The 15856-nt window shown below is 36.4% G+C and overlaps 1 protein-coding gene across 2 annotated transcripts in view; it reads right to left on the reverse strand.

Moving 5' to 3' along the window:
* Positions 1–15856, reverse strand: part of LOC149799045 (ras-related and estrogen-regulated growth inhibitor-like) — a 62338-nt gene that overhangs the window by 13156 nt on the left and 33326 nt on the right. For both annotated transcript variants that reach the window (XM_089958007.1, XM_089958008.1), the window contains exon 2: positions 654–710. In XM_089958007.1, the coding sequence (XP_089814133.1) occupies positions 654–710 (57 nt within the window). The remainder of the gene's footprint in view (positions 1–653; positions 711–15856) is intronic.

The raw sequence follows: 15856 nt of genomic DNA on the forward strand, positions 1-15856 counted from the left end.
GCTGGCTGTATATTACTCTTTGCACACCAAACTGAGTGTTTTCATCATACCACATTTTTGCTTGAACATCAAATTATTCTGATGGAATAATGATAAAGAAATGGAAAGATAACCATACTGACATATATATATATATATATATATATATATATATATATATATATATATATATATATATATATATATAGTAATCAGATAGATTAGATCGTGTCCATATGTTTCATATTAACTGTGTAAACAACGGAAATGGCCAGGTAATACTGCGGAATCCAGAAGAATTCTATGAGAAAAATTCAGCATCCCTGAAAGTCGCGTGCAACACGCAGCAAGCAGCGAAAAGCGTTGATTCAGATGAGATGTCACATGTGTCGGCCTATCAGGGTCTACACTATTTGATTTTATTTTTCAAGCGAACAGCCTGATCAGCGTACACTTTATGTACGCCAAGACATCACGAAGATCTTGAGACTAGTTTTTTGAGCAAAGATATAGCGTCAGCCAATCACAAATCACTTTATATTTGAAACAATATGTTTGATTGTCTGAACATAAAACCTCGATCTCAAAATCAGTCTCGACATTTTATGATCTGTTCTGGTTCTACTCTGTTCGCAACTGGATTAGTATTTCATAATGTGCATATAAGTACGTACCTGCGGAATGGTCGTATTCACCGATGAACCTTTTTGTAAGAAACCTTACAGATAACGCTGGAAATAGAAAAAACAATGGCAAATATTCAGATTATGTTTAAAGTTTTAGCTTTAAAATAAAGCAGCCCTCTAAGGGATTTTGAGACGCAAGTATTTATTGTTTTAGAACAAGGGGACGATGGTGGCTTTTTTAGGGATGAAGAGAAAAGGTACAGATTTTCGGATACATATTACAGAATACTGGAATCTTATCTTTAGGGATTCAGTTAACAGAAAGTAATTTTGGACGGAGTAAGTGGGTGGGAGTGGACGTGGAAGGGACATCAACTCTCTGAGCTGGTTCTCAATATTACAATGAAGAGAAATCCAAAAGTTGCAGCTCTTAAAGCTGATATATGAAGTATTAAAATAGTATGTTTGGGGGAAAAAAATACCACATGAACGTAGTATCGCCATGATCTATGTAGCACCGTGTCCAACTTCCAACAGCGTACCAGCACGATGCACTGACAGCTCTTGGTCTAAGTTGTTTGTTGTACTCATGATTTCTTGCACACATGATAACCCTCTGTCGACGTTTTCTTGGGGGGTGGGTGGGGTGGGGGTGGTGTTGGGCATTTTCACTATGCAGTAAACCTGTGTAGGTTGTATCGTGCGGAGGCTAGTAGAGTTAAGAACTAGTTCAAGGGACACACCACAGTAACCGCTCCTAGATGATCTGATCGTCACCCTTCATGGTACGAGTCCAATGTTTTAACTACAGAATTACCACGCTGGCCGTGTGTTATACATCTGAAATTGCAAAATCATTATTATTTTCTCCTTTAAATTCCAAACTTGAGGATACATTGTAAAAGAGAGAGAGAGAGAGAGAGAGAGAGAGAGAGAGAGAGAGAGAAGACGGCAGAGAGAAAGGAAAGTTGAAAGCTGTGATAAATGCGTTTAAAGTTCAAAACTTATTTTAACTTTATTGTTAGATGTTATACTGTCAAAGCATCAATGATCTTAGCAATTTTGGATTCTCATCTCTAATCATGTTCGTCTGTCAAACCGTTTTGCGTATACCTAATTTTTAATATTTGTGGTCATCTCAGCTCTTTTTTTTTAAAAAGGGCATGGCTAACAGGTGAGTAAACTTGATATATAAATGGCATTAGTAACTAAAATGCATCCTTGAGACAAAACTAGATAACGGTGACCTATATTCCGTACTCTGGTGATTGGCGTTCCGATTTGTTACAGTTTAGCTGAGCTTAATCAGACGTAATTAATTGCACAGTTATGCTACTTTAGATGCGGATGCGTTATGAGGAATAAAACGTGTATTTAAACAAAAGTATGCTTTGTAATCTGACTATATCGGCGTTGTCGGTTTTCTTGCTTTTGTTTTACTGCATTGATGAGTGTGACAACTCATATCCTGGATACAATCTTAACATATTGTGCTATAGTGTCATGAGATTGAAAAATACATTTTGTTTGAAAGCCTTATTTGCTAATGGTTCGACAATTGTTTTAGAGCAGTCATTACTTATTGTGCCCCAGGCTGAATTATGTGGTAGGCTCCCCAGTCTGAAGTTTGTTGTAGGTGTCCCAGTCTGACATTTGTGGTAGTTGCTCCAGACTGAAGTATGTGGTAGGTGCCGCAGTCTCAAGTATGTGTTAGGTACTCCAGTCTGAAGTATGTTGCTGGTGTCCCCGTCTGAAGTATGTGGTAGGTGTCCCAGTCTGAAGTATGTGGTACGTGTCCTGGTCTAAAGTAAGTGGTAGGTGTTTAAGTCTGAAGTATGTGGTTGGTGCTCCAGTCTGAAGTATGAGGTACAAGCCCCGGTCTGAAGTATATGGTAACCCAGACTAGACATTCTGGTATGTGCCCCAGGCTGAAGTATGTTGTAGCCCAGACCAAGCATTCTGGTATCCCCTTATTTAAGTGCCGTAGTCCAGACCAAACATTCTGGTATCCCTTTATTTGAGTGTCGTAGCCCAGACTAAGCAGTCTGGTATCCCCTTATTTGAGTGCCGTAGGCCAGACCAAGCATTCCGGTATCCATTTATTTGAGTATCGTGTCCCAGACCAAGCATTCTGGTATCCCCATATTTGAGAGCCCTAGTCCATGCCAAGCATTCTGGTATCCCCTTATTTGAGTGCCCTAGCCCAGACCAAACATTCTGGTATCCCTTTATTTGAGTACCGTAGCCCAGACCAAACATTCTGGTATCCCTTTATTTGAGTGCCCACGTTTTTAAGCATACAGAAACGAATTTATTCACACATTTTAATGTAAACAACATTATGTGCTAAATATATTATTAATGTTTCAGAGCATTAGTAATGTTAATGAGCCTTAGCTAATTGATTCAAAGTATAATTGACAAATTCTATTGCTCGACTAGTATATGAAATTTGGAAGATATTTCTATCACTCAAGGATAATTAAGCGTTTGATGATATATTTGTACTTGTTGATATCTAGGTCAATATCAAGCAAACTTTATTTTTCCTCTGTGTGAGCGTGCGTGTGTGTTTGTGTGTTTAAAAGCATAAATGTGATGTTGACCATGTTTTGGTATTGTCTGCCTATTTGAAAGGTGCAATTAAAAGCTATAAAGAGAAAAGTTAAATGTACGAAATATTTCATTCTCAATTTATTATTATTATTATTATTATGTTGGTGTTGTGCTTTACGTTGATTGTATGCTGTCTTCAGTTAAAAGTTAAGTGTCATAATTGTTATTCGAGGTCGAAACGGTCGTAGTGACTCCTGCGTCCTCTAGGAAAAATCCGAGAAGGAAGCACGGTCAACGTTTTTTCCATCTATAAGGGTTCGTACCAAGAGAAATAAGTAAACAGATATCGCAGAAAAAGCAGAGGTACAGAGAACTGAGTTGTAAGGTTTAACAGCTGCTGTACACATCAAACGTGTGCCGGTGAAATATTATACATGAGGCCCTGGAACAGTGTAAGCAACACAACGGTAGCAATTGCCGCAACCGACAAAAATAGAATAGGGTGATGAGTGAGAAAATCTTCTCCAAATATTTGCAGAAGTTTAAGGTTAATTGGGGAGAGAGAGAGAGAGAGAGAGAGAGATTGCCGAAAATTAAAATACATTGACACATCGCAAAAATTAAATTCTGGAGCAAGTTCACTCGGCCGCAAGTATTTTTTTTGTTGAAATTATGTTAAATACATGTATGTCATACTTTAAGCATCATTCTACCATTTAGGTCTGCATATAATAATAATAATAATAATAATAATAATAATAATAATAATTCTGAGGTTAATACATTTGGTTCAGAATCAATCTATAATTCACATAGTGCTCAAATAATTGAATATTAAAGCTAGAAAGAGCAAAGTATATGAACAGGTAAAACATCTTACTAGTGTCTGATATGGATAATACACATGTACGCACGTATGTACACATCTTAATATCGACCTTCAAGTAAATTCGTAAAGAAGACTAAAAGGAAGCACCCGATCGCTCTAGAAATATATGGAACATCCAAGATGTCTACAGGACACTCACCCACCCACACTAACATACACACACACGCTATATATATATATATATATATATATATATATATATATATATATATATATATATATATATATATATATATATATATTCAGACAGACAGACAGAGAGGCACGGGGGCACAGTGAGAATAATCCTGACTTGAGTAAGTTAACGAAATCGTCAGGTATGGGTTATATGTTTGTATATTAGCATATTAGCATACATATTGAAAATTCTATATTTTTAATTTTCATTGCCCTTTCTCAAAGCAGCAAATCTAACCTAACAGTTGAATATGGCACTGAGAGTAATTTTCTCATCTCATTGTCTACTATACTTGGGACAGAGCATGAAGAAATGCATGGTAGTCTTGATCCCACCGCTGGAACAAAAAAGGGGTGTCAAGAAAATGAACAAGGTAAAGATCAGCTTTTAATGAACATGATCATGTCGCAGTCTAGTATGGATAATATCTAGGGTTCGATTAATAAAACGGGTCATTTCACTAGGTACGGTAGGTTATCATTTTTCTTAATGGGTTATCAAACCACAGTTTACTGGTTAGGCGAATTGTTTCAGTTTTATACGGAATATACAGAACTGAGAATTCTAATAATTTTATTGTGAATATATCAGTTGCAACATCAATATCTCTTGATGTTAGCAATAGATCTTATCAGAGTGTTTAATTTGTTATAAATCGGTAAATTCAAACACGGCTCATACAGGCCGTTTGCATGTGCAAGATACGATTGATTGCTATATTAGGAGCATCATGGTCACTAAATTCTCCATCAGTTTGTAAAATGCCTGTAACACTACATATTAAGACTGGATGGGTAGTAGAAGTAACTCGTGTAGGATTTGTCATCGTATTTTGTATACTATATACTGCAATTAAATTAACTAATTTTGCAGAAATACACGGAAAAGTAAATCGGTGTTATTTGCCCTTTAATAATTATATGGTTATACTTGTCGCTAACGATGTTTGAAGCTTCGAAACGTTCCCAGAAATTGATAGGGGAGAATTTTTATCTATACCATACCCCTAAGGCTAATTTATGCGATGGTGACGTAATTTCAATCCACTTCAGTTCAATATCATGACAGCCAAAGTTCGAATCTTTAAGACATTTGCAAAATAGCTCATCAGAAACGCATACCATGATGTCGCCTCCATGACAGTTTCTATCTTTTCTAAATGGCTCTTTAAACCCATTGAATATTACACAATCCATATGGATGCTAGAATTTAAATATGTTTCACTAAAGCATAAAGTTGAAAAATCCTCAGCTATACTTTCCAAGTAATCAAGTTTTTGTGGGATGCTCCTAATAGTTAAATGAAATAAAGAAATTTAAGTAACCTCGTTAGGTCCCGGGTTTGTTTCAATATCCCCACAGAGAACATGCTTGTCAGTTTCTTGTGATTTAGATAAATTTGGTTAATATTGGCATTCAGCTGGGGAAATGATATAATGATTTTAAAGTTGAAACAAATACTTGATACAAGGTGAAGTTATATACTAAATAATTTGAGTGCAGATCAGCTAAATATGGACTTCTGATTGTTAGCATTCGGATTGTCGTTAGCATTCGGATTGTCTTTGATTTCACCATTGACCAAAAGGTATAAGATCCGAACATCGTCAACCTCTCGCTATCTGGTATGCTACTTCGTATGATCCTGCGTTGTACTCCGGTATATGTGTATCGTTGGCCATAGCAACACACTGTTGACTTCCTGTTTGGAAAGAGTCAAGCCAAGCAATCGAATCATCAGTGATTTTGTATGTCTTGAGTTTTTTTCATCAACATTTCATGATTTTGTAAATCAATCGCTTTTCTAAAATCTAAATAAATTACTCCGATTATTTGTCCGGCTTCTACAGCTAGCTGCTAGCCGCGCAGTGGCAGCGGGCTCGAGGCGCTTGTGAGCAATGTTCTTAAGTGGCGCCCTTAATTTGATACAGAGAACAGTTTCTGTTAGTCGCCAACCTCCAACCCCCTTCCAAATATAAGTTTTATGAAGAATTGTCACCGCTACACTAAAGTGAAGGTGAAATACTATGAAAATTTCAGCTGCAAAAAAAGAGGCTCAGACCGTGCCCCCTTTCACCCACCCACCCTATCCATCGCGCCGCCCCTGTAGCCACGTACCAAACAACTTTGCAATATCAGTTTAGAATGTATGTTTTTCTCTGAAGCCTGATTGTGAGTTATCTAAATGATTGCATTTATTTCTTTTTTAAAAAAAGAAAAGATGAAAGGTAGTAGCTTGAGCAACATGTTTCTTTAAAATATTATTAACATATTGAACAAATATGTAAGAGGTCAGGAATGATAGATTGGAAGTAACTTTTAAATCTTAAAAGTCCATGAAAAATCCTGTGATATAAAAGAATGTTTTCCAAGCGTTGGAGCTAATGATGTTGAAAAGGTATTTTGTTCGCTTGCGCTGTTTGGTGGTTCTGTATTAATGTGACTAACGGTTTCAATTCTGAAGGGAAACCATCAGCATTTAAAGTTAAATTAAATATACGAAAATGTTTTCATATTTGTTGTAGTTATTTTATTTGTAATTAATATTGATAAATGAACCTTGTCAGCTTTAGAGAGAATTTTTTTTATAAACTGAATTTTTGTATATCACCCTGTTTGTCATAGAAATCATGGAGTTTCATGGCTTCCCTTATTTCATAGTGAAACCAGTCTGGTTACAATATTCTCCTAACCCGTTTTCATTTAATTGGAACATGGCGACCTAGGACTGCCAAAACAATAATTGCTGTTCAACGTTGTACATTAAGGTCTGGATTTATCAAAGTTGGTTGACAATTTCTTAGATCATATTTCAGATTGGTTGCAAAGGTTTCATAGGCTCGGTATCAAATAGTGGTGTGGTCGAATGGTTTCTAAAACCGTGTTTCTTGCGGCACAGATAGGACTGTTGTCACCAACACAATATGTTGGGGAGAATGTCTCGGCTATAAATTCAGGGTGCAAAGAAATAACATGATCAACTTGTCAGTCAGTTGCGAACTAAAGGTAAATGGCGCCAGGGACGACAATGATGGCCCTGCCAAAGATTCTCCTGCAATTTAATTTTTATCAACTGTTTGGCGCCCCAATTGGCGCTTCAGCTGTTTGTCAGTGAGACAGCGAGTTTGGAGGACGATGGAACAAGCACAAAAGGATAGGCATGTACATAGCCCCATAAATCAACCCCACAAATCTATGTTGATACTCTTGGTCGATATTGTGGGTCTGATGTCACCTGTTCATTAAAATATGCAATTTTGCTGCATGCAAATAATTGCGGAACAAACCCGTGTACACTTTAGACACCGGTAATTGGTAGCAGCCATATCAAGCGCGAAATTCAAAATGGCCACAGGACAGATGGTTGTGCTATTCCAGGTGGATTTACGAGTCACCAAACACATGATTTGCTCAGGAAATATAATCTACATGTCACCAAAAGAACCCTTCAGCCGACGGTAGCTGCACAGCCACGAGAAATACCGGTAAGTGTATACAATATACATCGATGTGTGCAGCCAAATTTTGATGCAGATGATTGCAGCTTTTAATAAATAGGTGATATCAGCCTATCGCCCGAAAATCAATATCATCACAGGTGAAGGGCTGATTTATCGGCCTAGCATGTACAATGATAATATTTTTTGTAAACTTTGGTGTTACACTTTATTGATTCCAGCAAGAAACAATTAGTTTTATTACTTCGATTGCAAGCAAGCCTTTTCGCATGCATCCACCTTTGAAAAGCGACTGAAGGTGGCCTATATAGAGTTTTGATTGCAGGTGGTCTATATAGAGTTGTGATTGAAGGTGTCTTATATAGAGTTGTGACTGAAAGTGGCCTATACAGAGTTTTGACTGCAGGTGGTCTATATAGAGTTGTGACTGAAAGTGGCCTAAATAGAAATTGAAGGTGGCCTTTACAGAGTTTTGATTGCAGGTGGTCTATATAGATTTTGTGATTGAAGGTGATTTATATAGAGTTGTGACTGAAAGTGGCCTATACATAGTGTGATTGAATGTGACCTATATAAAGTTGTGATTCAAGGTTGTAAATGAAGGTGGCCTTTACATAGTTGTGACTGCTTTATTGCTAGTTGTTTCTACAATAGTTTGCAGCATTGGATATGGGTGTTGTCTAATAGAGCTGAGGTTTATGGCAGATTCGATTAAATTTTCGTTGTTTGCTATTGTTACCTGCAAATTACACGTGTGCCTTATTATTATCGGTAGCATTATGCAGTGCTAATACCGTTGTTACACGTATTTATAAATCCACAATGGAAATATAGTTCTTATATATCTTGTTCTGGGACAGAAATTGTCTGAAATTTGCATGGAATTAGTAGTCAATTATGTGAAATATATGGAAATCTAACCGTATCTTCGTATTTTTAATGTACTAGTGACAGGATACGAGTGGTTGGATACCTTCAGATATAGCAATGATAGAAGCCTCAGATTTCGAAACTTGATATTAAGCAAGCAAACAAAATTCAACGTCTGACTTTCAATATTGGTGTTGAGAGAATATCCAGATGTAGATGTGTCCATGGGAACAAGTTTATGAATATTACAACTTATTTTAAGCTCCACGGCATCTCGGTCGCACATTAACTCTTAGTTAACTGCAATAACCATCGCTCTTTCAGCGACCTTTCCACTTTGAAATTTTGATGGTAAGTGTATTTTGACAAATGTCAGTGTCTCTCATTGCTTAAGACATATTCCCTGATAGCTGATTGACAGTTTCCACTCTTAGCTGACAAGTCAATTATCAAACCACAAAATGACACTAACGGATAAACTATAACATTGTTAGTGAAAAAGCATCTTTCACGGAATGTTTTGTTTTCTTCAGACGGATATGATAAACGAGGGAGTTTCTGCAAAAGCCATCAAATGAATCTTTACGTTCATCTTCATTGAGAGCAAGCAGTGTTGCATAGACGTTTAAATGGAATAAGCAAATGGAAAGAGGGTGCCATTACTAGGTAATTACGAGATCAATGTACAACAAACTTAGATCGAACTTTTCTAATGGAATTGAGTTTACTCTGGCTCTCCAGGTTTTCTCATACCTTGTGTACTTATTTGCACTGGGAGGTTTCAAACTCCAATTTGTACATTCAGTAAGGAATGCTCAGAGAACTACTAAACATTTTCATACCTGCATGGAATGTTCAAAGAGAAATGACACTGAACATTTTCATACCTGCATGGAATGTTCAAAGAGAAAAGACACTGAACATTTTCATACCTGTAATATTAAATATTTAGTACTACCATTAAACATTAAATAAATAAAAATAACGAACGCATTATTAGTGGGTGGCTCGATGTATCATTGACTCTAAGATGTGATATTGTCCAAGTGAAGAAAAAATTATACGATTCCTGTTTGAAGTTTGTTATTATCCAAAATCGAATATTTATTATCAAAGGGAGTAAATGTTTATCGAAGTTCAAGTTCTAAAGCTCAGAAGATTACTTTGAATGAAACGAACAAGTCACAAAGGGACCATCTTCGCTAGCCAAGGTTCCGATAACCCTATCTACACCTTGGCATATCGAGCAGATAGTTCTGTGCTTCGGGTCTGTGAACTTCATTGGTGCGGCGGCAAGCGACCGCATCCAATCAAAATTAAGTTGTTCAAATTTGAACACTGTTCCTACGTGATCGAGACAAGGGGAGCACACAGCTTGAATGGACTGATAAATAAGTACTTTTAGAGTACCGGTCCGTGTTTGCATAAATACCTTTCACTCAAATAGACCTGTAATAGCTTCCCTCTGGTACAAAGTCATACTGTCGATGTTAAACTTACAAAGTACCATTTTTAGATCAATTGCCACCACCATTTTCGGCCGATGTAAAATGCATCACGCTATTGGTTAGTTGGCATTACATGCTAAGGGAGGCAGCTACTGAAATCCAATAGATGTTGCTAGGACAAAGCTCCAATATAGCTGTTCAATCCGCCAAGGTGTAAATAGGGTTATCGTAGTCCTACATGTAAGACCTTGACGCTGATATTTATGTTTTGGGCGTCAGGGTCTTACAGTCTAACTAACAGCGCGGTGTAGTTTGTTTTGATGTCGGCTAACATCGTAACGAAAATCAAATTTTCAGGAATATCTCACACAACTGGCAACTAAAATAACGGGGCTTTTCTACAAAGTAAAGTCATAATGTTTTAGTCAGACTATAGTTACTCTGATGCCGTCTTTTAAAATAAATTCAAATTCTCACAAAGGAAACGGACCTGTTTTCAAGTTTCGTTGGCCTACATTTCATTTGACTGGAAAGCGATGAAAGGCGGGAATGCCAAAATCGGGTTACGTTGAAATATTATTTTTGAAAGAAACGAATAAAAATACATTATGCCTATTGGAACTGTAAATCAACGTTTCATTTCGTCCAAGAAACATATCCGCCACATGAGCCTACTTAAACATACTTTGGCATACCTCGACTACCGTCGCATTGCAACAAATTCAAATGTACGTCAACGGAATATGAAAATGCGTCCATTTGCAAGTGTCATATTTTTATTACGCCAGGATAAAGACAGAACAGTAAGTACATTAATTATACATAAATTAGTGAAAGAGTGTCGATATATGCTGCCAAATGTGTGAGATATTCCTGAAACTTTGACTACTAATGTTTTTTGTTTTCTAATTTCATGGTGTTTGTGTAATCATATTATTCTATGTTTTTTTTTTTATCTTATAGGTGTTGTCTAATGTTGTAAAGCGCTTAGAGCTTCTAAAGATTAGGCGCTATACAAAGTCCTCATTATTATTATTATTATTACTCATTCCGATGTCAACGACATCGGAACACGCTATACAAGGCCATTATTTGGATAGTAAGACAGAGCACTAAAACAAAATCAACATGTGCTGTGTCTTACATTGTAGGACTAAGGTTATCGGAACCTTGGCTAGCGAAGATGCAAAGGGACTAATCATTGGATAATCAAGCTCACATTTTTACAAAATATTGTCAACTCGTAAGACAAATGCAATCCTGTATTTGATTTTGCTATAAATTATAGTATATTAACTTTCATGAAATAAGTAATATAGTCACGTGGCCGGTCATTTTGATCCTTTCCTTGAAGGCATAATAACAAAATCTCGTTATGGACATGTATTTTATATGCTTAAATATACGGAAACCAGTTAAATTCTCTGATTCTCAGATGGTTTGCATTAGTGACGTACTTTCCTATTTGACATTTTGATAATCGACTTGTGAATTATTGTGAACTTTTCCGACTTAGAATTTAATTATCACCGCTCTGCACAACACTCATAACTTTTGCCATTTATTGCGGTTGAGCTGTGACGTCCTCAGAAAAGCATAATATAACTTAAAATAAACCATACTCTATATATATATATATATATATATATATATATATATATATATATATATATAGAGAGAGAGAGAGAGAGAGAGAGAGAAAGAGGATGAGTATTTGGATATTGTCTTTTCTTACGTTAGTTATTGATATATTTCATCATGTGACACCAAAAACGTGCTAGTTGAAGGAGTGGCGAAGAAACAAGTTAAAATATATCAGTTTTGTTTTGGTACCAAAGGATGAAATATATCGGGTAATAACGTAGGAAAAGAAAATTTGCTTTGTATTACATACCAAACCTGCTCAAGGATCGAAGTTTACGAGATTAAACTCACTCTTCCGAACAACACACTCACTCCCATCCACTTTTCATAAATTGTCCTCACTTTCACTGGCTGATCACATAAACACGTGACTTTAGAAAGCGGTTGGATTGGGTTTACATAATATGTTGCAGTAAATTGTATTTTTGTCATTTTGTAAACTATTTGACCCTATCTGAAAACAAAGCAAGTGCTATTCAGCAATGCACCATAACTGGTTAATGTTTTTGTTTTTGTTGTTTTTTGTGTGTGTCTTTTTTGTTTGGTTTTTTTTTGTCAAGAAAGTAGGGGAAAATAACTTCAGAGAGGCGCGAACGACGTCGGGTCATATTTCTTTATTAATTATTAATTTCCATGTCTGTAATCTAAGACAGTTTCTAATCATTTGTTCTAGCTCACAAAAAGTACTCGGTTTTTGTTTTTTTTGTTGTTGCAGGTACTACTTTTGTAGACACACAAAATCAAGCGTCGGATGGCATAATGGGAAATCTTATATTTTCACAGGTGAAAATATAAGGATATAGTTTTCACAGGTGAAAAAATAGAAACGATAAATATGAAACTTAGTGGCTTACTGAATCAAGCAATACTCGTGAAAACAAGACATGCAAAACAGTATAAAAAAAATTCGTTCGATATTTGGTGAAAATCAGTCCCATCTATATTCCACATATTGCCCTACTTTATATAAAAAAAATGAAAAGTATTACGTTGACATTTGATCATGTGGAGTGGTCACGACCCGTCTTCAGCTTGAAATTAAAGTTCAGAATTCCACTATTTATTTTTGTATTAACTTCTTTCAGAATGAACGTAGATGTTTTTTCTACAGTGTATAAGCCACATGGTGTGTATTTGCAGCAGGTGCTGCCGTATAATCCAATGATTTATATTCAGCCAACCCACTCAACAGGTCCAGGTTTATAATACAATGATAGTTATTTCCAGTCCCTCCCCCACCACACCCAGCAGGTCTAGGTTTATAATTGACCATTATTGCAGCCTGTTATCATTGCATTTTTCAGAAATCAAGATCCATTTGTTTCGTAAATATTCATAGCTTTCCTGCGGGAAAAAATGCTGTCGAATTATCGGTTAAAATGAAAACATACCGCTTTCGCTGAGTGTTGTTGTATGTTGTTGTAGGGTTTAACGCCATTTTTCAGCACACGATAGGCTATGCATGGCGGCCAGTATTAATGGTGGCGGAAGAACCCGGGAAAACCCCAGAAAGAACCACCAACCCACGAGAATCTGCTGGAAAGCTTTCTCACATACCCAGACAGAGGTGAGATGGCAGTGATCCGTAACGGAGAGGGCTTTAGACCACTCGGCCACTCTAACGCTGAGTGAATGACGGGAATGTCAAAATACACTGACCATTATAATATAAAATACATACATACATACATACAGAAAGGAAGGAAGGAAGGAAGGAAGGAAGGAAAGAAAGAAAGAAAGAAAGAAAGAAGGGAGAACAAATATAGTAAAGCAATTAGAAACCTATTTCTGCTGGAAGTTCGCAAATTACTGTCAGACCATATCGCGGAACATGCTACCTAATGGTAAGGGAATGACAGGGTCCAGCATTTCATATTGTACAGGTTGTTGTTGTTGTGGGGTTTAACGCCATTTTGCAGCACATGATAGCTATACATGGCGGCCAGTATTAATGGTGGAGGAAGAACCAGAGAAAACCCCGGAAAGAACCACCGACCCACGAGAAGCTATTGGCAAGCTTTCTCACATACCCACATACATACATGGCTGAATCTTAGACTCGAACCGCCGCAGACAGAGGTGAGATGGCAGTGATCCGTAACGAAGAGCGCTTTAGATCACTCGGCCACTCGGGGACCCATATTGTACAAGTAAATAAGGGTATATGATATGATGCAACCTTGCTTATCTCTACATGTGTAATGTACTGGTAAGCGAGGAGTACAGTGATGGAAATGTTTTGAATTACTTCGTTAGTATTGGATGTTTATGGTCTGCTGTCAGATATCATGAAATGTGAATTTAGCAGAGCTTTGTTTATGGAGCTATGACTCTTGCATATTTAAATATCTCTTCTCTCTGTCCGCTGTAAATTTGTAAAGTGTTCGTATGTCCATTTGTAAAATCATTCATTGAAATAATAATTGGCTAACTAGTATACATGTTTGGTTTTTTTTAAATAAAAAAATGTAATCTTTTCATTTTTATGTTTGTTGAGCACTTTGTTGTTAATTGTTGAATAGTAAATACAGACAATACTGCCACACTTGGAAACATTGCTACATCGTTTGTGTAGCCTGTCCTCTCACCCATCCACTTCTCCTCACGAAAAACAGAAATTACTTGTCGATCTAATATGATAAATTTATATTTTATGTGATCATTATTTGACCAATAAGACCAGAAATACTGCTTTAGCAATATCTTTTTCTTATACACTCTCCCCCTCCTCCTGATAATAGCTCGTGTTAGACAGGTGTTCGATATTGTTCCAATGCAAATATATTTCCCCTTTCTCCGTGCAAATTTTCTCGGCATATCTCCAATGCAATCAGTAGCTTTTCATTGTTATCATTATTTGGTTTGATACAGCATCTGGTACACCTCGACCATGATTGTCTAGGGCAGCTTAAGGTAATCTATGACTCATGCGCATGGGGCGGGTTTTTCTAGTCGGGCCAATCAAGCTTGTCCTAACAGAAACTTCATGAGATAAAGCAAAAAACTAGTGTGGCTTTTTCACTTTGTTTTATTTCTGTGTTTTAAAACATTCCTCGCTACAATAAAAGAACCTAATTCTTAGAATCAAAGAAACATTTTTCTATTTTTTTCTTAGAAACTTTATTATTTTCCTCTTGATTTCATGTCAGCGACGTGTCCTCATCGGCTGTAGCCTGTCTACCATCATGCCTTATTTTCATAACGAAGGGTAGGGCATTTGATCTGACTAATGATGCCGTTCAAGCATAATCAAAACAACCAAAAAATCCAAGAATGTCCAAATGTAAAAAAATATGCAATGTACCTGTTTCGATTCTGTTTTGTGTAAGTGTCAGTATGTTGTACCTGTGTCAATTTTGTATTGTACCTGTGTCAATTCTGTATTGTTCATATGTGTCCAATATTGTAACAATCTCCATTATGTTTTGTGTAAGTGTCAGTGTGTTGTACATGTGTCAATTCTGTATTGTACCAGTGTTAATTCTGTATTGTTCACACGTGTCCATGTACTATATCTATCTCATGAATTCTGTGTTGTGTTGGTGTAAATTCTGTCTTGTACATATATCATTTCAACTGAAAAAAATGTACACAATGATAGATTCAGTTATAACCTTGAACAAAAAGGTCACCACGAAATGAATTAACATGTGTACCAAGCAGACAAATTAACGAAGATATTTCCGTAGGAAATTTGAGCACTCAATCTAACAATACTTTTCAATTAATTAATAATAACACTTGTCAAAATGTATTATCAGATGGAACTGGTGTTCTTTTACACTGAACAGTGTAATGTATTGTATGATACGCGTAGTCCCCATCTGATTAAAACTGAGACTATTTACCTTCAGTTCACCAATCAAATTACAGCTTTTGCATTTATGAAAGTGAAAACACATAATGCGTAATATATCGTTCCTAACAATTACTCTTTCTTAAACAAAATGCAACGCTTTAGCAGATAAGTTTCTATAACTCATTAGTAGTTAATGGGGATCTTATAGGGTCTATGGGATTTATCATTACAAACACCCTTGGGAACATATAGGGTCTATGTAAATTTAACATGGAGAAAAATCGTGGGAACATATAGGGTCTATGGGAATTAACATGGCCAAAAACCCTGGGACAATATAGGGTCTATGTAAATTTAACATGGACATAAACCCTTGGGACTGTATAGGGTCTATGTAAAATTGAAACAG

Source organism: Sinohyriopsis cumingii, chromosome 5, assembly GCF_028554795.1.
Source record: "Sinohyriopsis cumingii isolate HCF-2022 chromosome 5, ASM2855479v2, whole genome shotgun sequence".
Taxonomy (NCBI): Eukaryota; Metazoa; Mollusca; class Bivalvia; order Unionida; family Unionidae; genus Sinohyriopsis; species Sinohyriopsis cumingii.